The following is a 27,810-nucleotide window of genomic DNA, read 5'->3' as shown; positions in this document are numbered from 1 at the left end:
AACTTACCCCTAAAACTGTTTCAAGTTTTCCTAAGTATACAGATGGTCTAACCTCGTCTAATTATTATATGACCATCGCGTGACATTTGTTGTATGGTGTGTGACAGGGGAGTTTGCATGTGCGCTTGCGCAGTACGAGCGCTAAATTCAAAATGGCGCATTTCAATGGATTTCCAAGACCAGGAAACAATACTTTCCGACCGCGATTTTCGTCTTTCCAAGGTCGCCCTCACTCAGATCTGGTTCATTCACCTCCTCTTATGGGTGGCCCACCTCCAAGAGTCCACTTTCCCTCTCAGGATTTCCCAACTGGCGGAGGCCTCATTCAACAGACTCGACAACCATCACAACCCCCGAGACTATTAAACCAAAACTCTTCTCGACATTTTCGAGGTTCCGAAGCTGCGCAACGATTTCCAAATTCTAAAGAAAAGCTGCACAATATACTCCAAGGAGCTCTAAAGGGAAATTCACTGTCTTTCTCAAACAAACAAGTGGATTTCAACTTTTGGCAGTCCACCGTGAATATACCCTGGCCAAGACCAATGTCTTTTGGTGGCGAAGGTTCATCTAAGCGAGAAGCTGAAAAAAATGCAGCTGCACTTGCTTGTGTTGAATTGGAGGTAGGAAGACATATAAATGTAAAGATTTCGAGAAAGTCTGAGAACAAATTGAAAGGTCAAGTTACTTTGAGATTGAGAAGCTGATGGAAAGGAGCTAGGAACTTCAGTAGAGCCTTTGAAATCCTCCCCACTCCCGAAACTGTCTTACCTCTTAAAAAATTCTCAAACGAGAAATGACCACTCAACCTAGTCCTTCATATAACCCCACAAGCCTTAAAAAGATCCCCTTATTTCTCTGGGATGATCTGAAATGATCCTGAGGATATTTAAGATTGCAAATTAGCTAGGCCTATACACCTTAACATTGGTAGCATATTTTCAATACTAATAAAGGGAGTGAGTTTCTAAAGAAGCTGTGGTGCTGCATTGGTGGGAGAGTAATAGCAGGATAATAAAGTATTATTATATACTCAACAAAATATTGCGTTTCTGATTGGTCAATGATGAATGCATAAATAGGTTATAGAGTGCAATAGAGGTTATAGAGTGCAATACGGAGAAGTTGCCATGGAAACACCGGGGAAGCGCCAAATTTGAACACCAAATTATAAAAAAATGGCTGACAGCCGGTTTGCTTTGTCAAACCAAAACATCGTTGAGCAACTTAAAGAAAATGCGAAAAACAAAAACACGTTGAAAGCTACACAGACCTGGTTAAATGTCTGGCAAACATGGGCGACTCAACGAAAAGTAAACCCAAAAATGGAAGAATACGAGCACGAACAACTCGATAAAATGTTGGAGTAATTTTGTCGAGAATTTAATAAATAAAAAATCGTATGAACCTGCTCGTGCATTTCGTGATTTATGGTCACTCGTGATGTTTTGAAAGTTCTCAAATTGCACTCGCCTACGGCTCGTGCAATTTTGAGAACTTTCAAAACATCACTCGTGCCCATAAATCACGAAATGCACTCGCGTTCATACGATTTCCTATACTTATCAACTGAATTGATAACAAAACTATCCCAACAAACTAACCCCATACACCTTAACATCAGTAGCATGTTCTCAATACTGATAGAGGGGGTAAGTTTCTAAAGAAACTGTGGTGCTGTGTTGGTGGGAGAGTATAACAGGGTAAGAGTCATTAACTTTTACTCTTTCTGATGATTCTGTAAAAAGAAATTATATATATATATATATATGCTCTTTGGCATATAAAGCTTTGCTTTCATGTCCAAATTGAGCACTCTACTAGGATGAGTCATTGCTGCTAGCATTATGCATGCTCACTAGTTTTTCTAGTTTGAGCACTCTGGCATGGCTTAAGTGATCCCACATGTGTGAGATCACTTGGGGTGGCTTTATAGCCTTACCTCCATCTCAGCATCAGCACTGCACTGATGAGGCCCAGAAGGCCGAAACAGTACTGTCTGCAGTTAGTTATATATATATATATATATATATATATATATATATATATATATATATATATATATGTATATATATATATGTATGGACTATGGATTGGGCTGTGGCTGGGTTGCATAGAGCCAAATTTATTTTGCTAGGCAACTGTTTGAGAATTAAAGCAGAGAATTACAGAAAGTAATTGCACCTGGAAATAAAATATTAATTCCACATGTTTTTTTGGTTTGTTTGTTTTTTTGCAAAAATCAAAGATACAAAACTATGCATTTGATTATAGCTGGATTTGCATCTTGTCTATATGTCAATGGGGCTCAATGAACCGCAACTGGGTTTCAAAATGCCTTGTCATCTATCTATTGATCTTGACAGAGACTTGGAGTTGCAAGTGTTGGAGCGGCCAGTGTTTTAAAGAAAGAAGCCATGGAGAACAAAGATGAACCCCGCTGGATTTACATAGATGATGAGAAATTGTCTAAAGTTGAATCATTTTTGTTAAAATACTCAGTACTCAGGCAGCAACCTTATGAACCCAGAATTCAGCAGCAGATATTGCAGTGCCAGCCAGCTCAAGTAGCTGAAAAATCACTAGGACCTGTCAATGAAATAGTGTTACCTGGAAGCAGTCATGAGAGTTATTCCCAGTCTGTATCAACAAATCCAGAGGAGTTTAAGCAAGACCTTGTTATAGTCAAGGAACATGATTTTTTAAACTTTCCTGCCCAAAACACTTCTGAATCATTCATCAAAAAGAAGACTCAATACAATGCTGACAGTTTTGCACCTTTAAATTCTTTTACCACATCCTCTGTAGTAAAAGATGTCTTTAGTGGTTCTCCATGGAAACCATTATTATCAGAGCAACACAAGGAACTCAGTCAGCAGTTACTTCAGGAATTTTCAAACAGGCAAAATATGCTGAGGTCAAGAAATTCATGCTTTAACAATGAGACAAAGACATTGCCTGTTGCAAGTCACAGGTATATTGTGGTTTGTTAGCCTAAGATTATCCTCAGGCCATCTAGTCTTGTTCCCAGAGACTTTGTTTACTTGACCAGGGGTGGATGTTCACTCTACTGGGAAATGGTAGTGAAGGCCTTGGTCTTGTTTCCACATGTTTTTTTTTTCTCTTTTCAATGGTTTGGAAATACTCTTTCACTAAAATATTTTAGTAGGTAGTGTACCTTGAAAGGAAGGTGTTGGGGTGAAATTGGCTATTCTGACAAAACATGAATTCAAGGCCCATTTCTTGTTGATGCATTTTTGGATTCACAAAACCAAGAAAGCTGCAATAATGACAGGTTGTCAATGATATTATGCATATTCAGCACTTTTCAGATTTCTATGTGGCATTTATTTAATTAAGTTGTTTTAAACCATGAAATAAGTAATTTTTACTTATAACTTACCTTTTTCACCCCATGTTTTTAAGGGAGAATATCACTGAATTGATTGAAAGAAACCGTGTTGTTGTTATCTCTGGAGAGACAGGATGTGGTAAAACTACTCAGGTAAGTTGGTATCAATTTCAGTTTAATTTATCTTTTGCTTATTTCTTTGAAGGGTCTACTGAGACAGTGGAAAAATGTTTTGCAAATTAAACTTTGGTGAGGTAGCAAGACTCTGTCAGTTCTTCGATTAATTTGGCATTGACTTGTACTATACCAGTGCACCTGATAAGTTGCTAGTATATGTTTAAAAAAGAAGAAATAGTAACTTGATCATTAACATTTTCACCCCCAAGAGTGATAAGCATCTAATTTCTCCTTGATATATTCCCTCTGGATCATACATTAAGGTCGCAAGAATAAAGGAAATGATCCTCGATTAAAGAAGCTCTTGATTGTTAAACAAATTCTCCTTGTCAGTATGTTAGAGAAATTCATAGAGAATAGTATTGAGAATATGGATACTGATGTTAGGGTGGAGAGGGTTAATTTTTCCTGTCTTTGTGACTCATTAGATTCCTCAGTTCATTCTGGATGATGCCATACAAAAAGGCAAGGGCTCAGCCTGCAACATTGTTGTTACACAGGTACAATTGATCAAAATTTTTATTATTAATAATGCAATAAATCAGTCATTTACCCTTATTTTTTTTTTTACGGAAAAGAAAGCAGCAAGTCATTTACAAATAGTGATACTAATAATTATTTGTCCTTACCTTTTCATGCAAATTATTTGTACCCTTTGTATTATTTTAACTTGTTGATATGCGAAGCATTGGAACAAGTAATGTGGGGATTTGAGGTGCAGTTTTTGTGGTATTTACTTGGTCTTAGGAGTTTGGGAAGAGCATGCATCTTGTTAGAGATAGCTGACCTAGAAGTAAGACACCAGTGAGGAATTTGGATTGCATTAATGCTTTTTACTTTGTGAAATGGCATGGATGCAAATTGCTTAGAAACCCAAATACCATGTGGCTTGAACAAGTTTAATTAACTATCAAAACTGTGGAAAACATTTTTTTTGGCTAAATAACTCTAAAAAAAAAAAGGTAGAAAGAAGCAAAATGTAGAAAAACTCATGCCTTTCAGTATTGGGAAAAAGCAATGTGTGGTTTATTACTAACAAATCAATGCACATGTATGTCTTAGAATGGTGACATAAAACAATGCAGCAAAAATGTTAAGGGAATTCAGGTGCTGATACATAATGTTTATTGCTCTTGTTATTTTTACAGCCACGTCGTATAGTGGCCATGTCAATTGCAGAGAGAGTGGCCTCAGAAAGGGATGAGATACTAGGAAGGAGTGTGGGTTACCAGGTATTGCCTCAGAGGACCAATATAGGTGACCTCTATTTTGAGTATTGTTTCAAATGATCATTAGCATGGACTCTTCTGCTTGTTACCTAATGACTTGTTACTGAGAAGAAGATCACCTTGCATATCAAAGTGCTACAGTCAATCTATATCAATTCGATTGTGTTGGATATCAACTTTTACAGTCAATCTGCATCTTTCTGTACATATTCCCTGCCAATTCTTTTCATTTCATGACTGAAGTAGCCAGAAGAACCTTTTTCCTTTTTTTAAGTTAAAATGTTTTTTCTTCATCAATTGTGTTTATTGTTGGTCAATGTGGCATGTTTCACTGTCAGGTTAGACTGGAGGGCAGACTGCCATCACAGAAGGGCTGTATACTGTTTTGCACCACAGGAATACTACTCAGAAGAATGCAGAGTAATGTCCTTCTTAAAGGCAAGTGATGCATTTTAAAATTTTTTTTATCAAAAAACAAATGAAGAAAATTTTTTCTCCCAAGTCAATCAAAATACATTGAAGAGTTTTTTTTAAAATGCTTTACTTTTCATGTTTTATCTCCTTTGTTGTATTTCTTTGACAGGTGTCAGTCATGTCATAGTTGATGAGGTGCATGAGCGGGATATCAACACAGATTTTCTTCTGATCCTCCTTAAAGATTTGCTTGAAAAAAACCAGGACATCAAGATCATAGTGATGAGTGCAACTGTGAATTCGGAAAGATTCTCACATTATTTTCGAGGGTATCTAGTGAATTCAATTCTCTTTTTTTTGTTTAGATAGGGGTTTATATGTAAACAATGAATGAAGAATAGAGAATGACAGAAGCTCCAGACTGAACCAATATGGTGTCTTAAATTACTGAGGAGAATGCACTGCCTTTTCTACAACATTTGCTAATGATCAGATGTTCTAGTCTTCTTGGATAAATTGTACGCCTCATCTCCTGCATCTTTTCTGTACTGGTCAGCAGGGATGTTAAAAAACTGATGTCCTTCAAGCAAAGAGTAGAGAACATGGCTCCCAGTGTTGACTGGTGTGACTGGGCAAAATTTTCTGTCATGAAAATTGTGAACTGCTTAATGCAGTCTGATGTAAGGCATATTAGAGCATAATGCATTATATGAAAACGGCATCACCATCAGTTGGCACAGAATGTTTAACACAGGCTTGGTTTTTTTTATTATTATTTCGTTATTTATTAATTTATATTCAATTACTTATTTTTTATAAATAGCTGTCCCAGTCTGGTCATTCCAGGATTCACTCATGATGTGACAGAATACTTTTTGTCAGAGGTCTATGAATTCCTGAGCAGAACACCTTTATCCAAACCTGCAACTGTCAAGAGCAAACGGTTCAAGCCAGATTGCCGTTCTTCACAGGTTTTTGTCCAAAATGTAGTCATAATTATATTACTTTTTAAGCTCTAATGTTTGTTCAGTTCCTCAGTGAACCCAGTTCAAAAATTGTTATCCCAATACCAATACCAATACCCCAAACACAAACACAGAAGTGAAATTCTGTTAAATTGAAATACTCTGTTAATCTAAACTAGTGTCAAATTTCCTAAGTTTTGTCAACTTTAAATGAATAAAAGTTATATTGCCTTTCATACATGTATGCTTGAGTTGGCCAAAATAAACTCACTTTTCTGTCACATTAATTTTAAAGAATAACTGTCCAGTGGGCCTCTATTGACTCAGTATCTACTTTCCTCTGTTCTGTCTGGGTTTCATTTCAAAGCCTGGTGTCACAAATGGGTAGTGTTTGCTGGTAGTTCTCATCCCTGCACCAAATTTATCTCTCTGGTCCTCCAGTTCCCAATCCCCTCCTCTTGACCAAGCCCCCTCCCACCCAACCTTTCACTAAAAGAAACAACCCTTAATTTTTTTAATAAGCATGCCAATTTCCATAGTCAATGTTATGTTTAGTAAGACTAACCATTAGTGGCCAGTCCAAGGTTTTGTAACAGTATGAAGATAACAAACTTGGTATATAAATTGAAGTTATGTTTTTTAATGTTTTTTTTTTCTCAACACCCCAGCCCAGGTTTAATGAAAAATGTTGCTGTTCCAGCTAACCTTTGAGCTTTTCTTTATTCAAGGTATTACTTGTCTATGTCAACAGTTTTCTGTGTTTTTTTTTAAAGCCTCATTTGCACAGCTGTTTCTGCATTTTGATGTGTTTACATGTGCATGTTTATATGCACATATGTGTGAGCAAATAAATTTTACAATTGCTGAGCTTTTCTGTACATGGGCTCATCAGGTTAGAGAGGTAATTAGGATAATCTCATCATCAGCTTGCTATTGGAAGAAATCCAATGGACTAAATTCTAATTTTCCTATTATTTTATATTTTTTTTCTAAATTTTCTATCAATTTGTACTAAAAATCTGTTCTTTAGATGCTGGAGCTGGGGTGTTGAGACACCTATTTTTCAAGTAATAATAATCCCATAGTATCACTGTTACTCTGGTTGTAGTGCTTTTCTTTTATGTATTTACAGTGTGGCCAGCATATTTGAATTGCTGTTATGACGTTGTTCAGTTGTTGTGATGGCAAGTTGCTGTCAAAAATCAATGACTCTTTTACTTACCAGGCCAGCAAGGATGCGGACAGTCCTGAGGCAGATGCCGAGCTTGTTACTGAGACAATTCTTTTTGTGTCTAAGAACTACCCACAGGTAAGAACAACGTAAAAAGCATCATTAACAACGACTTAAACCTCAGCAGAACAGAAAACCGTACGTTGTTGCGTGATCGCGGAGAATTTAGCGAACACGATGACCGCAAGGAGGTTGGGATCGAGCGTGCCTTTTATACTTTTTCGGTAAACTAAAGAAACAAACAAACAAAGCAAACATACCAAAGAAAAAGAAATAAAACAAAGCAAAACAAGAACAAGTCGTAGAAAGACTAGTTTTGCATGTTCAGTTCTAGTAACTACTTGATTCTGTTGTATCCTTTCAATTTAATTTTCGCCTGGGTTCCACGATGACTAATTATGTCTTTTACTGTCAATAATCATTTCCTCTTTGTAAATGAACGTCATCCTTTTTCTGACAGGGAGCCATATTATGCTTTTTGGCTGGATGGGATGAAATCAATGTTGTTCATGACATGTTGTTATCCAGAATCAGTGATGTACGTGAGAGGTTACTTTGATTTTGTTTTAAGGAAAATCGTTTTTGGTTCGTTACACGACCAGGTTAACTCTTTACAACTTAACATTAGTAGGAATATTCTCCAAACTGTTCTCCATACATTTCCTAAGATGCTGACAAGGAGAATTTGTTTAACAATCAAGAGCTTCTTTAGTTGGTAATCATTTCCTTTATTCTCATGACCTTGGGGGATTCAGGGGTAATAATGTATAAATTAGATGCTAGTCACTCTCAGAGATTGAGTGTCAGGCTTGTATCTGATTATGAACAAAACTATGCGAGGGAAAACTTTCTCCTTGTTTTTCTCTTTGTTGTTCTCTTTGTTTTCTTTGGGTAAATTTCTTATGGTGTAAATTTTATTTGTATTTGTTTGAATAAATAATTCTTGTTAAATTGTTTCAGAAATCCCAATTCCTTGTGCTACCACTCCACTCCATGCTTCCAATGTTTAACCAACGAACAGTGTTTGAAAGGTTTGCTACCTTAAGGGTAAAGAATATCACGTCAGAGACAATGAACGCAGGGACCCCACATTTTGCTCGAGTCCTAAGTTGTGTTTTTGCAAATTATGGAAACATCAAATTTTTTCTAAAAATGTCGCTTCTTAAAGGGTTGTGCCATCATAGCAGACAGCTTTTTTCAACCTTCCTTCGTCTATAGTAACTTCTTGTACGTTTTTGGACAGAGTTAATGGCAATGAAACTGTCCTTAAAAGTAGTCGCGCACAGAAGAATATTTCACAGTTTTGGGGGATCGTTTCGACAGCCATTTGATCTAAAAATTCGACAAATCAATTAGATGTGCGAGCGCCGATGTGAACTATGGAAGTTTTCTTCCGCTATAAACCTCCACCAAATTTTTACTTCAATACAGTTTATCGTTTAATTTAGGTGACGAGCATAGCAATTTAGGGGGAATTGACTCAAGTGATACTTGGCACTGATATCCGGGCCTGCTTTGGTCCAGTTTCTATGGGTTCTCACTTAGCAGTATCAATTTAAACTAACTACATGACTAATGCCCCATTCACACCAAAGCTTAAACATGTTTAAAAGTTGTTTTGTTAAACACGGTTTAATTTTTTTTTTCTTCATAGAAACTATTTAACCGAATATTTTTGACTTGAATGTAGCACATTGGAAATGCAAGTTAGCAAGTACTTGAATCCAATGGAAAATCAAGTTTTTCAGTTCTCTGTTTATAATTTTCATTCAATGAAAACCAGTTTAACAAAACATGTTTTGCTGGTGTGAATGGGGTATAAGTTCGCTTCGTTCGTTGAATCCTAGAATTTTCTCACATGCGTAAAGTTATGTTTATCATAATTATATAAAAAAATATTGCTAACTTTGTTTCATACCTCAAAACAATCAGAAACTAAAACCAAGAAAAACGTCGACAAAATTAATGTTGAATTAGCCCTCGTTACATCCTTTTAAAAGTTTGTTTTCCTTCCCAGACCCCCTGTTGGAGTACGCAAGATTGTATTAGCGACCAACATAGCAGAAACTTCGATAACTATTGACGACATAGTCTACGTTATAAATGCTGGCAATCACAAGGAAAAAATTTATGATACAGGAAAGAAGGTGAATCAAATTATCAGTTAGAGTAAGCCATATTTCCACCAGCCGGTACCGCTCGTCAAGGGCACTCGCCAAGACGAGATTTTTGCGCGCCATAGACATGGGCAAAATAGACTGGTCAACAACGTTTGAGTTATGTTTAGACTCAATGAACCTGATCTTCCAAGAATTAAGTAACCTTTATCTCGTTTGTTTCTTGAATGTTTTTGTAGCCTGTTCCAGGAGTTTAGTTTGTAAAACAGAACATGACTGTAAACTACGCGATAGTAGCAGGGAGTGAAAAAACGACAAACCTTGCTCGGTTTTTTGTTCATCTTCTAATAACGCGCCGTTTACAATCGCTGTCCGGTTTACGAACTGAATGCCTGAAACCGGCAAACGTTTTTGTGAGTAAATAGAGGTGGAAAGGCAGCATGGGTTTTCCGAGTAAGCCAAATTCACAGCATGAAAGTGACTGCTTTTAGTTCCTCTTGTGTTTGTGTGGATGTCTTCTAATAATAATCGGTAGGAATCTCCTATAAACTGTTTTCAATGGAATGTCGTAAAACCAAAACCAGAGAAATCACAACAACCAATCAGAAGAAAGGAAATATCGCAAGCAGCCAATGAGGATTGAAAGCACAGTATGTAAATTGCTTGAAGCGCGGGAAAATGCGAGTGGCTAAGTCGCAAATTCTTCAGAAAATTCATCAGCGCCACGTCACAAAAAAAGTATAAAGCTCAATAATAACGATTGTTGTTTGACTTCAACTGTTATTTATTAGGTGTCCTGTTTGATGACGCACTGGACATCTCAGGCCAGTGTGGTTCAGAGACGAGGCAGGGCTGGTCGTTGTCAACCTGGTTTGTGCTTCAACCTCTTTACAAGACAACGTTTTGAACATATGGGTATGTGTCTGTATCACAACACCGGTCGATTTTACTTTATTGTGAAAGGTGAAACTCGGAAAATTGTAAACTCGTTGTTTTGATTCTGATGAGTCTGTTTGTGCTTCAGCAAAACTACATTCAACGATAGCGTAAATTGACGTGTGGCTGGTGCTTAGAGCGTGGTTTGTTTTCCAAGGGACTTCCCTGTTTTAAAGTTCCGAATTTGATTCACTGGTGACTTTGAAAACAAACTCTGATCTGTTAGTGATTTTTCGCCCATTGTTTTGTTTATTTTTGTCACTTTTCATAGCCCCGTACCAGTCACCTGAAATGCAAAGAGTTTCCCTCGAGGAGATCGTCCTTCAAACAAAGGTACGATAAGAAGTATGCTTTCAGTTGGCAGTCGTTAAATCATTTTCCAAGGGAACACTAAGCTCTTTGCGTAAATATTGTAAGGGTAATATATTCTGAATAACGTTCGCAGACCCAATCTATAGACGAATCGTACTCCGTGCGGCAATTTTTGTCCAAGGCCTTGGATCCTCCGTCGCCATTTGCTGGTAAAATGATGTTTCTTTTCCTATATCAGTCAAGAGATCGTGCTCTTTTCGATTCAATCTAAGCTTAATGTAAATTTTAATGGAGAACTCCTCATGTACTACTGAACAGTTCAACTGCGCTGTTGTCTATGTTTTGAACTAACCAACTTACTCGTGTCTCGAATTACAGTTCACAATGCAATAACACAGTTAGAAGAGATTGGAGCGATGGATACCAAGGTACGTCGAACTTTTAAGTACAGGTAACAACATGATTTCGAGTGCAATTTGGTGTTAATAAGCACGAGTAAAATTTTTAAAGACAAGTTTTTTAAAAATTTACAAGTGCTTATTTACACCAAATTACACGAGACGAGTCATGTTGTTACTTGTTAATAATTTACATGAGAAACGCATCACGGACAAAATTTTGGCAGCGTGCGTGTGCTATTTGTAATTTGCACTTGTGTGACAACTTTGAACCTGTGTTACTTGAAAAATGCACTCGTTTTTAGCCAATCAGGCGCGCGTAATTTAAATTACTACAACAGTAACACCGGTGCTATGTAAAATGTTTTTGGTTCTAATTTGTTAGTATATCAGAAGTGAATGGCAAATTGTTGAGATTTCAGTTTATTACTACAATATTATTACGTTGATCAGTGAACGTATAATGAGCGCGTATAGTTTAATGAATGATGAAAGGAACAAGAACCTTTTTATTTGGTTTAATGGCAGGGGCTCGAGCTACTAATTAGGAAAGTGTGGCAGATTGTAACGTTAGCTTCGTTTCAGGGAAGGATCGAAAGATGTCTTAAAACACCGAAGATATTTTCAGAAAACTAATATCACTTCTCATTTTTACGACAGGAGCAATTGACGCCGCTTGGAAGACACATGGCGCATTTACCCGTCGAACCGCGAATAGCGAAAATGATTATATACGGTGCTATTTTCAGGTGAGTGGTAATCTGCACGGGGAAAGTGCCTGAGTGGTTCAACTTTGTTTATACTTTTGTCTTAGACGCTCCACTTGCCGAGACTCTTTGCTCGTAAGAGCTCAGTCTTTTGAAAGGAATTCTAAAAAAGTGACTGAATCAGTCAACAATGCTCTTCAGTTTATAGAAAGAGTTTCAGGTTCAACCTGCGCAGGTGAAGTTTCATTAGTGTTTGTCGACGCAACATTGTAGTCAGTAACCCTTGACACCCTTAGATATTCTCATGCATATTCTTTATACATTTCCTAAGGTGCTGGAAAGGAGAATCTCTTTAACAGTCGAGAGCCTCGTTAGTTGATGATCATTTCCCTTATTCTCGTGACATTAATATCGCTTAGTTTTCTTGTTCTCGCGTAGGTGCTTGGATCCGGTGTTGACCATTGCAGCGGGCCTCAATTATAAAGATCCATTTGTATCGCCGCTCAACTTACGAGAGCAGGCTGATCAGGTAAGATACTGGCTTTCTAGTTTCATCAGTTTCACATAAACTTCAAGACCAGAAAATGACTTATAGTGATTATGGGAATTTGCAAGGAAATGCTTAGCAGCAGGAGGGGAGAATAAACAATTAGATCTTAGGGGTTGAAAGATTTTAATTATATCTCAGACTGTTAGAAGTCTTCACTTCTTAAAATGCCTTGGCACGCTAAGATCGTACAATGCAACATCGACACTCAATCTACGGTGACGAAAGTTTCTTATCGTTTGATTTCTTGTCACAGTCTCGCAAAAACTTTGCCGGCGACAGCAAAAGTGACCACGTGGCATTGCTGAATGCTTATAATGGTTGGTTAGAGGCCATGAGTCGATCTCAAGGGAAACAATTTGTTCAACAACGATTTCTTCACTGGGGCACTCTCAATATGATACGCGGTAGGTACCAGGTATCCACGTTTTGTACAAACCTTCTAAACGTTCCTTCGTCTAGTTTACTCGTGAAAATGTCGATTACTCCCTTGTAGTTTCTCAAGGAAAGACTATCTTTCTCCCCATCCTGGTAGAAAAACCATGGCAATAAGCTTTGCGTGAAAGTGGTTCCAAATTGAGATAACTGGGATTGTTTTGTGCCTGAAATGTTTTGTGTTTTCCTCTAAGCTCCGCTAAAGGTATGAAATTTAGGTGGTAATCAAGCGTTGTAGTTTCTCTGGCATCTTTGGCTGATCGTAAAGCGGTTACAGGGGAAGAGGGGGACATAGAAATTCTGAAACTACAAGCTCTGTAGACATATCATTTCAAAACTCTCTCTATTCTTTTTTATTTCATTTCACTCCCGAGATCGGAATAGATTTTCCTCTTCCTTAAGACCTTACATCTCTTTGTAGGAAAATGAGTAAAGAGAGTTTTAGAAGTTACGTTCGAGTCACGGTTTGATAGTTTAACGGTTAGGCCTTCCGTCACGATACTTCTTTTGTCTTCCTCTTGTCAATTTTATGTGTGAGAGAAAACCGAGTTTTCCTAGAGTGGAATGTTGTTGATATTCTCTTTCTAAGAATCTCATAAATCTTTCAACAAGCAGCGTGACCATTTGATCCTAAATACCTGACAGCAGCTGTATATTGACGTTATATTTTTTCCGTTTAGGCCATTCAGTGTGTTATCACTCGTCAAAAATACACCTTTGTGTCGTATTTCAACTCATGTTATGCTCTATCGCGTGTAGCACTTGTTTTACAAAGGCATGCCTCTCCTGTTTGATTTTTTTTTGGTCATGTTAGAAAACCTGAAATGTAAAGTATATTAATTTTTCTTCATGCTTTATCAACTTATGTCACGGGCGTGGAAGGGAAAGATCTTTGATAGTCACGCGCTTGAGAGGATGAAGATCCTTATGAGTTTAGCCGGTTTGCGGTGAGATGATCCAGCGCCGAGTTGCAAATAACGCGATTATAAGTTAGGCCATTGGTAGGTTCATATGTGACTTGCGCCCCTCTTACTGCCAGCATCACCGATGTCGAAGGCGTCGTGTGAGTAAATAGAATAAGAATGATAGTAAATTTGAAACTCACCCTCTGTTCGTGAGTTAAAATATAAGTAAAACTGAGATTATTGTGCAAGGGTTTGATAATATCGGGTTTAACCAACACCTAAACCACGAAATACAGATTAGAAACGATATTCCAGAAGGAAAAATTTTATTCCAGTGGACAAAACGAACGATAATTTAGCGAAGAATACTTTACTTTCTCGGCACTCTTTGACGATATGCAGTCGTCTAATCCTGAGTGGGATTAGAGGATGATCTAGGTTTTTGTAATGTAGGCCTGTCCCTGATGTTACTTTCTGGTAAACCTCTACGCTTAAATTACCTATGAGGAAAATCTTACAGCACTGCCCTCTTGAGATAAAAGGTTGAAAATAAGGGAACTTTTCCGAACCGGAAGATACCCGCCCTGCGTTGGTGGGCCTACGTCTTCCTCTACTTTGACCTCGTCATTTTAACACTTTGAAGCATGTAACGATGATTGTCAACTCTGACTTTGAATGGTCCACGACTGAGTCAGCTTCGTTAAGCCATTTTTATACTTGTGTCTCGGGCAAGCTACTCAACTGATTCAGTGAATGTTGAAGGTAACCAGACGGAAATAGCGTCAAGTTTTTGACTGCGTATATCTTCAAGTTTTGCGTTCCAGACTTTGACACCGGAATAACATCTCCGTTTTTGTCTAGGGTGTATTTCCTCCCCAGTAATTTGAAAATAGCTGTTCGCACTTCTTTTGAACGAAAACAGTACACAAAAGGGTTTAAAGATGAGTTAATGTAGACTATCGAAGCCGTAATTTTGTAGATGATGTTCAGCCACAGGCTGCCCCCTTCGAGCAATCTTACCACAAGTGTAGTGATAAACGGAATATAACAGGCCAGGAAAAGCACAATTACGTAGAGCATCGTCACCGCGGAGCGTTTAAAGCTATGAATATTTATACCAGGTGGCGCAAGATGTCTCTGATCGCGAGTTTTATTCTGAAGTTTTCGCACTTGATGATAAATACTGGAGTAGGCAAAGATCACAATTGCAATGCTGTTCACGTCCATTACAAAAATGGTAAGCACAAGTATGTTATACGGGGCACCTAAAAGACGTGCCATGGTCAAAGCCGTACACAGAACCCAGAAAAACATGACTACGGTCAAAACTCGCGGAATTGTAACCAATGCCTTGTATCTTAAGTGAAGTTTTATTGCCAGAAGCCTCTCAACTGAAATGGCGGATATGACCAAGAAAGAAACGCCAGCGCATACCCAAGCTAAAGATCCTGTTGTGGTAATCTTGGCGATGCAGAAACCGTCAGAATTTCTTCTTATTTCGAAGATCATTTGTAGAGCGTACATCGGTTGAACGATGGCGCCGACTAGCAAATCGGAGAGCGCTAGGCTACAAAGAAGCGTGTTTGACGGCGTTCGGAGCGAACGAATTCTTTTCACGGCCATAATAACTAGAATATTGCCCACTGTCGACGTGACAGAGGTCAGCAAGTTCACTACAATGAGGATAACGTTAGTTATAAAAGTTTCCCTTGTGTGGCTCCATTCTTCTTCCAGATGATAGCACTGTATCTTGATTGTTTGCGCTTCGACGGACGGAGAACTCATCGTGGCGTTTTGCATGACGGAAATGTTTACTTGTGGCGCGTGCGTCTTCTTATTCGAACAGCTTACGTCGCTGATGAAATCAAATGTCACCCATGCCTTCTGAATGTAAATGGATATCAAAACAGCGACGGAAGCGCGGAAGTCCTATCTCCTCACATGTAAACGAGACGAGAACTTACTCAACTTTCAGATGAAATTTATGACTGTTCTTGTCATGAAAGATTTCGAAAGTGCTGAATTTGTCGGCTCGGGGGAAAGTTTCGGATTCTTAGGTAACTGCTATGCTAATTTCTATTGCTTATAATCGTAGCCGCTTTGCTGAATCCCCAGAGGTGTGACTGTGTTTCCTTTTGACACCAAACGGCGACAGATAAAAACATCCTTCCCAGACTGATGTGATCTTTGTTCTTTGAGGGAAAGTTCCGGCTTCAGAATTTCTTTCGAAACCAATCACTATATTTTACAAGACGTTTTTGTACTAATCTGATCAAAGGTTCCTACCTTTTAAAGTACCAAATGCACTTTACGTGTCCCAGATGGTTTTGAAATGCACCTCGTTGGAGTTCTTTCGTTATGACGATGATGATATAAGTAGGGGGCTTGAAGTAGTTCAATTTCCGAAGTTTTGTGTTTTTAAAAAGGCAGAGTCCTTCAGAGGCACGTTTTTCCAGAAGTTTCCTCGTCATCGAACCAAATGCTTTGCAGTAATTTGTCCGGTTGGTGCTAAAATGCCGGTCGTAGAAATTCCCTCTGCGATAAATCACGTTTTTAAGAGTTTAGCTGGGATTCCGTTTTTAGGCATGTTATGAAAAAAGGACGAGTCCTTCAAGAATGAGTTTCGCTTGAGTTGAAAAGTAAGTATGGAAATGAATATCACCGCGGAGTCCAGTTTAGATTAAGTATATTTCTTATTTGCTTTGGCTATCATCAACTTTTACGCTGAACAAACATTGCCATAAGTCTGTGGCAGTTTCGATAGCGAGATGCTTATCAAGCCGGTAATAAAACCTTCTCTGTTTCAACAATTGTCACCCGTTCTCTTTTGCCTTCGAGTTGTTTTTACTTCTTGCGGTGCACCTGGCTATGCTGCGTGATGTATTTTGACTTACAAGGCGGTAATTAGATTTGTCAGCAAACGCAAAGAGCGGGTAATGCGGGCTTAAGACACGCGCGTTTGAGAAATATATCTAATTTTTTGTCTTTCTTCTATTTATTTTGTATTAATCTCCTTCTAATCGTTTTTGTTAGATTAAATGTTGTTCTTTGTCACAGCCTCCATGTTTACTTTTACTGAAGACAAAGGGCCAGCAGACTTCCACGAAAGAATTTCGTTCCAATAGTGTTACTTATCAAAATTTCAATCGGGCAGTCTCTAATATCAACGGTACAATATGTGTTTTTAATTTACTTTTTATTTTATGGATTTATGATTCATACTAACCCGGGGTTATCTTCGTGCCGATCGAAAGTGATGTGAATATTATGATTGTCCAAAAAGCAATAGATTGACTGCATTATTTATTCATGGCGTAACTCCAAATAAAAATTATATATTACGAAATGAAAGTGGAAATACTTAAAACTTGGTCACGTTACAATTTTAGCTTTCCCTCACGTCCCAATTTTACACTAAAGAACACTAAAAGTAATATGTTTAGCGTCTCAGCTGAACAAGCTTTATGCCGCGATAAAAAATTCAAAAATGAATACTCATATTTTCGCTCCATCCCAAGCTCATGTCAGACAATTTTTTTGGAAAATCTTTCGTAAGCGTTTGATGCTCTTCTCGAAAAGGCAAACATGCACGAGTGGTTTGGACAAAGAAGGCCAATGTTTGAGAAATAAAGAAAAGACAAAAAAAAGCAAAATAATTGAAAACACTCCAAGTCGAAATGAATGCTTCTCCGTATATTTCAATTACATTATGACCGTCTTTAGTTTAAGTTTCTTCCTTTTATTCTTTGTCTTTTCTTCATTTTTTAAGTTCTTGAGAGTTTCCATGTCCCTCTTTTTTTTCTACCAAAAAGTTCCTTTTGTTTGGGTTTCCTGTTATTTGAAAGTTAAATCGTCTTTAATGGCTTCAATACTGTGAGTCGATCACGAACGCACTTTCCCCTTTTTTGCATTGCAAGGTACGCGTGACCAATTTAGCCGCCTGCTTCATGACTCGGGCTTAGTTTCAAGCTCCAGCAGTGATGACACGGTCAATTACTTTTCTGGAAACATGGAACTGGTTAAGGTAAGGAAGTTGTGTTGGCACAGTTTTTTGATTTATCAATTCCCATCTACGAGAAAAATATCCGTGTGAAAATTAACGTTGACGACAACTTGACAGCGACACGTTTCTGCAATAAAATTTGGCAAGCAATCGTAAGTTTTTCTTTTAACTATGAATTTTTCATTATAATATATAACATATGTCCTCTTTACGCTAATAGATAGTCACGTATGGAATTTTTACCTTAAATGAGAAGTAGGTCGACTTGATAATAATTTGACCATGTGCAGAAGAAAACTGTTTTGATAGCAGATTTGAACCGTTTTTGAGAAATGCCTGAATTTGTCCTCGGAAACATTCCTGTCGCTTTTCTATTCGTTTCTTATTTATTTAAGCTAGAAATAGTTTGTATCAGATCAAATTGTACATTTCAAAGCCGGTTACTCATCTAAAAGCAAAATTAGTTGAGGTGGAAAATGTGCTGACTAGTATTCTGACTATCTAGCGTTTGTTCGTTAATTACCTCAAAAAGGATATCTCCAATTCATTTTTTTTTTCTTTTTTTTTCTTGAAACTGACTGCTCTGTGTCACGTTTGCGGCGAGTGAAGAGGAGCGAAGACGATAAGCGGGCGCTTAAAAACGGTGGTGTGCGGCTGTGCCCTCCGGCAAAAGTTTCGCTTGTCAGTCTGGAAGGAAGAATTTCCAAATGCTGGTCAAGTTTCCAGAGTGCAAAAAAAAATTTGCAATTTATTCAAGGAAAATAAGAGAAAAAAACCGTCGAATTCTTTACATTTTGGTATAATTTTCAATCAGTGTAGTTTCATGGAAATTTACTCTCTTGAACTTACTGAAAGTATGTATATCCGCTTAAATTCTTCGTACGTAGGCGATTTTATGCGCCGGTTTGTTCCCCAATGCTGTTAAAGTTGGTCTTGCCTTGGAGTCAAAAGGTAGAGGAGGAAAGAAGCGAGTCAGGGTTGGTTTTCGAACCAAGTAAGTGGAGCCTCCCCGAATCAAACTAATTTTCAATTACAAATGTTCCTTGAAAAGGTTTTCTTTGAAGAGTTGACATCTCCTCGACTTTTGTTAAAGCCTTTTCACTGGCTTCATGAAAACATAGAAAAAAAGCCTTGTCCACGCGTTCAGTTAATAAAAAGAAGCGCGATAGTCGCGGAGGACCGAAAAAATCGAGCGAGGCTGGGTCTGGGGGCGTAATGATGTGACGCAAGCCTCTCTCCTTTTCGCTCTGTAGCTACAAAATTGCGCGGTTTACTATTTCGCAATTTTTTCCCCAACTGAACGCCTGGAATAGGTTAATACCTTAGTGAGTGTTTTCAAATTTATCTGGGAAGTCGAATGAGCCTGGTACCCCCAAACTGCGTTTGTGTGGTTTTCCCTTACCATGAGCAGAGTAAAACCCAAATTTGGTGGTAGTTTTTGTGGTATTTTTTTACTTCTTTGTAGATCTGATGGAAGAGTCGTATTGCATCCTTCCACGGTAAATTCTGACGAGAAACAATTTCCTAGCCAGTGGCTTGTGTACCATGACAAAGTAAGGGAAAATTTTGTTGTCTTAACCATGCAACATCTTGTAAATGACGTGCTAATAAAAATGACGTCGTGTCGAGTCGCTGTTTCTCGCTTTTGACAGAAGTTGCTACCACAGCGATTTTTTAAAGAGAGAGAGGAGAAGTATGTGAATGAAATGTTTAGAAACATTCTACACATCCTCGTCGGCCTTTGGTTCTCAAATGTTGATTTTTTTCTTAGGTGAAGTCCTCCCAAGTGTTTATCCGTGACAGTAGTATGGTTCATCCTGTTGCTTTGATCTGTTTCTCTGGAAAGGACGTAAGCGAAATTCATCAAGGTAATATAGTTATTCAATGCTTCATTCACCATCACTAATAATTCCTCAGTATCATCCACATCTCCAGTCTGTTTTTTCTTGATTCAAGGTTACCGACTTCATGCATTTTTTCTTTAATTAATTGACGGTGTTGTCAAGTTCACTTCGCTCTCTGATTGGTCCGCTAGTTTTTTGTTGATTAATGGAACGTTTGCGAAGTTTCAACCATCTAATTTAGAGGAACTTGTACTCTTAAATGATCCATGAGACGTTTGTTGGTAGCGTTATTTGCTATGCGGCATTGTTCTGAATCACCATTAAGGTCACTTTAGCTCTGATTTCACGATGCTCAAGTGTTGGCCTTGAGACACAGATTTTAGGAAGGATTAAATCCTACTTCGATCGTATTTCAGAGCACGGCCCTTCAGCACAGCAGCCCCGTGTTACACTGGTGGTGGATGGGGACCACTGGATGGCGTTTTATTGTACGCCAAGGCTGGCCCGAGTGCTGCAGTCCATTAGACGGGAGATAAACAAGATGATGGCTTGTAGTCTTTCAGCTGCAGTTACAGATGACGCGCTGTTTTACTACCACGGCAAGTTGATGGAGACTGTGGCCTTGTTGCTTACCCTGCCAGTACAGAAACCTCTCTCATCTTCCCCTTGGTAGCAATGACTTCTGTGAATGCTGAGGTCACGGTGATACTGTCAGTAGTGCTCCAAAGAACTCGAGACGTTTGATACTCCATTTAGGTGTCGGTCAGTGCAGCTCAAGCATAGTTATTTTCAAATCGCCAGACGAGTAACACTGAGCTGCGCAAACCGGCACTTTAACGATAGAACCAGAAACATCGTCATACAATCTCTGTAAGGGTATGATTCCATTGACCCCGACAATATATCTCGTAAGATTTTCTCAGAATGGAAAGTACACGTAGTGTTATACATCAGTATGGAAACTTATCATCTTATTTTTTGGTATTTTGTAGAATCAGGTCTTTATTTCCTTTATCCAATGAAGATTAGATTAGAAGTATAATCCTTGGGCCGATGAATTGGGGTTTAAGAAGCTCTCTTTGGCCAAACTTAAAATACCTTGAATATATCTCTGGCTTTTTTTGTTGTTCCCAATAAAAACAACAGGTTAGAAAAAGAGCCATATATATCAGAGTTACTTCGTGAGAGTTTCGTCACCAGTCCATAGTCCCTTTGCATTCGGTTTACCAAGCTATCCTAATTCCTGCTTGGTTCATTTTTGCCGTTTTATAAATTTCACTCTTAATCAATAAAAGGTGCCTCTTCACACGAGTTCACTGCCTCCGGTGATGTCCTAAATCAATCCTGTGGGATTTAAAATCTGTATTTGTATAAACGTTTTCTTTTGATTCAATAGGTTGCCACTGCTGCACATCACTCCAATGAAACCCCTAAATATTTTACAGTTCCATTGAACCTGGAACGGGGGTACCCCTATTTGAATGGCGTTCAGTGGGGAGGGGGGGTAGAGTCACAGGGGGGGCTCATGAAAGGGTTCGTTGCTTTCTGTCTAAACTGATCACGTTCGATATTTCTACGACTTACTAGTGCCCTTTTAGTTAATTAGAGAAGACTAGATCTCTCGAGACAGATTTTTACTGTTGCTTCTACTCTTTTGTTGTTTATTATTCTTGTTTGTGTGTTCATTGTCGTAGTTGCTGTAGACGCTTTGTACCGTTTTGAATATTTGTTTGTTTTTTGTCAAAACAAAAATCTCGGCGTTTCAGAAGGATTGGTTAGTGACTTATGCAGCGGGAAGATTGAATCGCAAAACTTACGTCTTCTCAGCCGCGTGACATGTTACAGCCTCCACATGGGGAGAACCATTGCGTGACAGACTAGCCATAGACACAAGATGCGATTTAAAGCCTGTTCAGGTAGAGAAATCTAATAAAAGCCCGAGAGGGGTCAAATGACTTCAAGTGTCGTTTCCTAGTACTTTTTGACACTCCCTTACGGACCCTTATTCTAATCGAAATTTTGTTTTCCTTGGCCAATATCCAAAACTCAAGCTGTGTTCGATTACCGATGGTTGGTTAGAATTGCTGTAATTTTTTCACGCAAACATCTGCTCAAACGTAAAAATTGCGTGATCACATACATCACATACATTAATTGCGGCTAAAGTTAATCCGTCCTTTTATGACCAAAAGTTGTATACACAAGCATATTTTCACTAAGTCTGTACTTGGTTACTTATCCATAATGATTTTAGGTTAATTTGATTGACAAAAGGTCCAAGTGAGAGGTAAATAATATAAAACACATACCGGAAGAGCAGATAACCGTAACACCTCGTTGCGTAGCAACTTGAAACAACACCACACGCGTGCAGTTAATGAATGCACGCTTGTGATGTCAAAATGTGAAGAGTAAAACGTTCGGATTTTAACGCATCTGGCGATAGGTTAGCACCTCGTTCCGAACAGGTTTCGCTTGGCTTTGAGTTTCACATCCTTTCAGTGTAACTTCTTAGTTGTCTATGGCAGCATTGGAATCTCGAAAGTGTGGGTTTTTCTTTGAACGAACCCAGTCTTAAATAGCTTAAACAACTGTTCGTTCGCTCTTCCGGCGAATTGACATAGTGTAATTTTCTCTTAGTGCCGGGAAAAAGATTTCCTATCTCGTCGATTCGTCGCGATGCTACAGTCATTGATAAGGATTTATATCAAAGCGGAAGAGAGGTGAAGTTTTCTTCGACATTAAGAAACAACAAAAGAAGTCTGTTTTGAGCGAAAACAGAGACAGTAAGCGAAACCGATCAAAGATGGCGGCCACGAAGATAAATTTTGCCGTACGATCTGATCACGAAGTTAGTCAAACATCAAAGAAAGTTACTTTCTTTATCAACGGGGATCGTAACTTTAAGGGCCAAGTCATGGTAATTACTCCAAGGCGATTTCGAAACGTGGACATGCTTTTGAATGAGTTGTGTCGTCTGACGCACTTCAAAGACTTACCCCTGGGAGTCCGGTATCTATTTTCCCTTGAGAGTGGCATCAGGGTTGACACATTGCATCAGTTAATTGACGGGAAAGCTTACGTATGCTCTTCACACTCAAGCCTAAAGAAGATTTCATACGGAGGAAAGCCTGCCATAGCCATCTGGAGCTCAAAACAACACATCGATCTTCCTGATATCCAAGGTATGCATCACAGCGAGCCAAAACGCCGGCCTGTCGGTGTTACGCCGGTAAGAGGTGGTGTATCTTCGAGGAGACGGGGTTACTCCGACCCAAGATCAAATCCAGGAGACAACAATCGGTTGATCATCAAACCTAAAACAGTTCAGGTGATTAGAAATGGGTCGCGGAAACCCCGTCCGGTAGTAACAGTTCTGTTAAACAAAAGAACAGCGCAGAATTTAGAGCAAGTTTTGGACGAAGTAAGCAATTCGTTTGGAAACACTGGTGGTCTTAGCCCACCGCGGAAACTGTACTCAACATCGGGTCACCAGATTCGCGATGTGGTTGAGTTATTTCGGGACGAAAACAATATATTTATTGCCGTTGGAAGCGAGAAATTTAGCCGTGACGACATCACGGATATCATAGAGGATTTTGAGCAGAGGAACTCGAAAAAAGAAAATGCGAAACGAAAACAGTCGAGAAGTGGTAACGATGGAATGTCACAATCAAAACAAAGAAATACCAAAGAACACGAGCAGCTGGTCGGTAAATCTGTTCACAAAGCCGAGGAAAACAAGCTGCCTAGGCTTCCAGACATACATGAAAAAGTCGATAATAAACAAAGGCCGGAGAACAATAACAGAACACACTTGCAAGGAAACTCAAACCCGAAACGCGTTCATCGTGCTAAAAATGTGCATGAAAGAACTGCGGAGAAAAAGCCTGCAAACTCTGTAAAGTTGCCCCAAATCGGGAACGCTAATTTGGTTTCAAATTCGGAAAAGGAGAATGTAGAAAACCGAGACGTTTCTCGAGCGAACAACGAAGAAAATGACCGAGTTAACGAATCGAATAAGCCATACAACGTACGCGGAGAAGACGCGACTAAACCCAGTAGAAAAGTGTCCGTAAGTAGAAAACGTGAAAACGATAAAGTTGACAGAAAAGCCTCAAAGAATGACAGTGGAATAACATCAGAAGAGGAGGCAAAATATGGTACTGTTACAGACAAAACTGTAGAAGATGTCTACGACATGGGCAAAAAAATCGGAGACGGGAATTTTGCTGATGTTCGTGTTTGCAGCGATAAGATAACCAAGAAAGAATTTGCGTTAAAAATCGTCGACAAGGCAAAAATAAGAGGGAAAGAACAAATGATTCGGGACGAAATAGACATCATGAGAAGATGTAAGCACCCGAATATTGTACGAATGTACGAAGATTACGACTCAATCAGGCATATTTATCTTGTTATGGAGTTAATCAAGGGAGGTGATCTCTTCGATGCAATTTCATCGTCGGTCAAGTTTACCGAAACTGTCACCAAAAATTACGTCAAAGACATCGCAAGGGCACTAGCTTATTTACACAAGAGAAAGATTGTGCACAGAGACTTGAAGCCTGAAAATTTGCTGGTTAGTAATAAAGCAATGGTAAAGTTTCCGTACAGCCCCATACTATTGTAAAACAAATCTGTTTTCCCAATGGAAATGTATTGTTTTTGTCATTGTTTTCTCTATTCAAGAACTGAATGCATAATGTAGTATGGGGCTGTGCGGAAATTTTACCAAAGCAATTATTGTTAATTCACGCAGAGCTACGGACTGTGAAAATACAACCGATGACTAATTTTTACTAATGTCAATGCTAAATTGTTGGAGAGTCAAACATTTAGCGCCTAAATGTTGCTATTGTGTTTCGAATACAAAGGCAGGAAAATTCATCGCCGCTATGTTTTGAAATCAAACAATAGTGGCGCCTTGGTTATATTAAAAAACCCCGACTTTGTTTGAACAAATTTTAACAGCTTAAAAGTGTAGTGAGAGAAACCATGGCAACTTCATGCCTCCTGCGATACCGCTTAATTATGGCCAAAATGCTCCGAATTTAACCGTTAATTTTAGTCATTTTGATCGTCATGCACTATTTCATTCACGTAGAATTATCTTTCAAGCGTGTCTCAATTTCTTTTCCCGGCGGAAATTACGGAACAATTTTTTAGTTAAAGAACAACGGAGCCTCATGACCCTCTCGTGAAGCAGGGTCTCCGGTCGTAAATGTTTACAAGGGAAGATCAGCAATTTCCATTCATGCGTCATTTCTTCATGTGTGCCCGGGTGTGTATTTTGCCAGACTTCGCGTAGTTTTCCTCCGCGCAAAAGATCAATGGTTGGGTAAATGAGCACCTGCTAAACTTAACTTACAACTGTGACTTTGATTATCTGGCATGAGTGACTTAGACTAACACGTACTCGCGAGAATTCTCGCGCGAGAGCCTTGGTACGTGTTCTAACATACACACTTCTTTCAGCGTTATTTGCTTTTCTTCCTCGTTCTCGTTTTGGCTTTCTTAGCATGACTCACAGGGAATGTTGCACGAAACATTTTTCCAGAATTACACAGTATTTATAGATGACGGTATTAAGGTTCCTTTCTGTCGTTTATTCTGAAAATATGTTAGCATGGAGACTGACGGAATGCCTTATCTTTCTCTTATGCAAAAATGTTTCTCAACCGGTTCTTTTGTTTTTACCCATTGTTGCTCGGTAGGAGTTTTAGAAGCAAAAAGAATGTGAAAACACGCGCAACTTGATTTAAAGTTTCTTATAGTTATTCTTACGTGTAAATTGTATTTTGTTTTGGGAATGGTGGTTTATTTCTCCTTTTTTTTTTTAAAGCATGTTTATCTTTCGGAAATATTTTCCCCCTCAATGAGTGAAAACTTCATAGTATTGTTGAAGACAGGATAAGAAAAGCAGTGATGTTTTCCATTAGTCATGGAAAGGAATAGACACCTTCGCAGCCGTTCTTTGGGATGTTGCGTAACGCTACCCTTCTTGGGAGAACATTGCGTGACATCTTAAAAGAGACTAGGTAGTAAGTAGGGTGGAAATGGGGGGAAAAGAAATCTCTTGGAAGTGATATCTCCTAACATGTAATCTTAACCTTGTCTTAGGTCCACAAAAAGCCCAGTGGTCAAGTAATTCTTAAGCTGGCTGATTTCGGGTTAGCAATGGTCGTCAAAGCACCGATCTTCACAGTTTGTGGCACTCCCACATATGTAGCACCCGAAATCCTTGAAGAGACTGGATACGGGCTCAAGGTAGACATGTGGGCCGCGGGTGTCATCACCTACATCATGCTCTGTGGGTTCCCGCCATTCCGCAGCGCCAAGAAAGACCAGGATGAACTATTCGATCTGATCATGGATGGGGACTACGAATTCCTCTCACCCTACTGGGATAACGTCTCCAGCGAAGCTAAAGACTTGATTTCCAAGCTCCTTGTCGTGAATCATAACGAGCGTTACAGCGCTGAGGAAGTGTTAGCTCACCAATGGGTGGGAGACCCTGCGGACGTCTCTCTAAGTAGGGAGTATCTTGGTCAGAATCCCGCCGCTAAGAAGAAGTTTAAAGCTGCTGCATTGGCCGTCCAGGGAATGAAGAGATTTGAGAACTTGGCGGAGCAGTTCCAGCGTCAACGAGGGGAGAAGATTATCATCACGTGACAAGTTGGAATCTAATTTGCTACTGTCTGGTCAATTCACTCTCAGCACTAATTGGCGGAAAAGGTACAGGAGACGAGGTAGACCCCAGTGGCATTAAATATGACGCACAGAAACATAGTAAACTTTTGAAATGAAAACAAACACACAAACAAAACTCACCTTGATCATACATAGCTTGCGCAGAAGATCAACTTTTTCCCGCAATCTCCTCGTGCAACTTTGTCTTAGTACGTTGGAGAATTGAGCAGTTTATTTTTAGAACATTTGAGAGGCTAGCCATGTGGCGGGCTACTTGAAGCATTCGAATTAAGTTATTTCATCCAACGATTTATAATCCGATTTGTTATAGTCTTTGCATGGTTCTTGGGAACTTCTTACTTCGTTCTTACCCAGGAAATTGTTCGTTTGTAGTTACCGTTAGTGAAGCGATTGTTTCTATTTTGACATCGCAAACCAAATCTCAGTTTGATTTGACCGAGGCATGGTTAGTTAATTGTTAGATATTGAAGCAAAGTAAAGAAAATTACATACTTATCAATCGTACAATCCATAGATGATAGTTAATCGATAATCAATTCTCGATCTTTATAACTAACGTATTCATAATTATTTCATACTCGTGCATTATAAATAGTATTTAAACGTTTATAAATCTTTTCGTATAGAAAATGTCGAGCAAATATTTTCAATAACTTAGAAAAATGATCTCGCAAATAGTAATTATTTGAAATGTGTGAGTGATCATCTTACAATATTATCGATTAATTACTCCAAGATATCTGATATGATTTTCTGTGTTCCTATCCTTCTCTGAATGAACTCGTTCTGTCTTTTGTAAGACTTGTTACTCACCGTCAAATTTTGCATCTTAATTGGAAACAACATTTGTTTTCAGAAACTTTCATAAATTAGCAAAGGAATTTTAAAGAAAATTTGAAATTACTATTTGAATACCCTGATTTTTGGAATTTAAATTATAAGCATATCAGAATTTTAAAGCTCATGAAAGTGTATCCTCTATTGTACGAACAGAACTTAAGGATGTATAGTTGTTGGGACATGATCAATGATGCAAATGTAGGTGATAGTTGTGCAAATTAAAATTGATTGATCATTTACATTTGGAGCAAGTTGACTCTCGTGTGGCTCAAATGCTTAACCTCCCCTCCTCCCCTCCCCCGCTTGAAAGATCAGCATGTACATTCTCCATAGTAGTCTTTATACCTTTCCTATGGTATTTACAAATATAGTATGATTAAAAGTCAAGAAATTGCAAGGTTTTGCGATCATCTCTCTAATTCTCACGAGCCCAACATTTCATTCAGCGATAATACCTTAGTGAGAAATCATGTGTTGGTCAGCCTCAAGGGTTAAAGGGATTATTCATTGAATCTTAGATAACGTCGACACAACTGAGAACAAGACAACTGAGATAAAAGCGCTGCTATTACCCAAGAACTGATTTGATATTCTTAATCTTGCGTTTGTTAAAATTTCCAAAAATATCAATTCCTAGACGTAAAATTTCCAAGGCCTTTGCAGGATGAATTCAAGCGAAATCTT

At 38.6% G+C, this 27,810-nt stretch overlaps 3 protein-coding genes across 4 annotated transcripts; 2 read left to right on the top strand and 1 right to left on the bottom strand.

Annotated features, from left to right (window-relative positions):
- The first annotated feature begins 133 nt into the window (after positions 1–133).
- Positions 134–20,883, top strand: LOC113666630 (ATP-dependent DNA/RNA helicase DHX36). 2 transcript variants are annotated; one of them, XM_027182422.2, is made up of 24 exons: positions 134–623; positions 2,367–2,974; positions 3,427–3,505; positions 3,958–4,029; positions 4,678–4,761; positions 5,097–5,196; positions 5,342–5,501; positions 5,996–6,143; positions 7,363–7,446; positions 7,829–7,906; positions 8,329–8,399; positions 9,386–9,515; positions 10,277–10,400; positions 10,693–10,754; positions 10,867–10,942; positions 11,112–11,161; positions 11,792–11,880; positions 12,277–12,367; positions 12,642–12,792; positions 17,643–17,749; positions 18,616–18,722; positions 19,194–19,281; positions 19,500–19,596; positions 19,989–20,883. In XM_027182422.2, exons 1-24 carry the CDS (start codon positions 153–155, stop codon positions 20,243–20,245), a joined length of 3,384 nt encoding a protein of 1,127 aa, XP_027038223.2. In that variant the 5' UTR covers positions 134–152; the 3' UTR covers positions 20,246–20,883. The 2 variants fall into 2 exon arrangements, with proteins under 2 accessions (XP_027038223.2, XP_089038398.1); XM_089182272.1 differs by lacking the exons at positions 18,616–18,722; positions 19,194–19,281; positions 19,500–19,596; positions 19,989–20,883 and adding an exon at positions 16,783–16,894 and having other exon boundaries at positions 17,643–17,761.
- On the bottom strand, positions 14,299–16,772 carry LOC113666629 (melanocyte-stimulating hormone receptor). The gene has a single exon (XM_027182420.2). The coding sequence runs from the start codon at positions 15,523–15,525 to the stop codon at positions 14,437–14,439; it is 1,089 nt and encodes a 362-aa protein (XP_027038221.2). The 5' UTR covers positions 15,526–16,772; the 3' UTR covers positions 14,299–14,436.
- A 1,065-nt stretch (positions 20,884–21,948) lies between the features above and the next one.
- On the top strand, positions 21,949–27,365 carry LOC113666616 (serine/threonine-protein kinase DCLK1). The gene is made up of 2 exons (XM_027182403.2): positions 21,949–24,154; positions 25,696–27,365. The coding sequence occupies exons 1-2, from the start codon at positions 22,379–22,381 to the stop codon at positions 26,245–26,247; spliced, it is 2,328 nt and encodes a 775-aa protein (XP_027038204.2). The 5' UTR covers positions 21,949–22,378; the 3' UTR covers positions 26,248–27,365.
- Positions 27,366–27,810: the final 445 nt, after the last annotated feature.

Source organism: Pocillopora damicornis, chromosome 9, assembly GCF_964200805.1.
Source record: "Pocillopora damicornis chromosome 9, jaPocDami1.2, whole genome shotgun sequence".
Lineage (NCBI taxonomy): Eukaryota > Metazoa > Cnidaria > Anthozoa > Scleractinia > Pocilloporidae > Pocillopora > Pocillopora damicornis.
The sequence above is the reverse complement of the archived record's forward strand: the minus strand, read 5'-3'. Positions and strand labels throughout refer to the sequence as shown.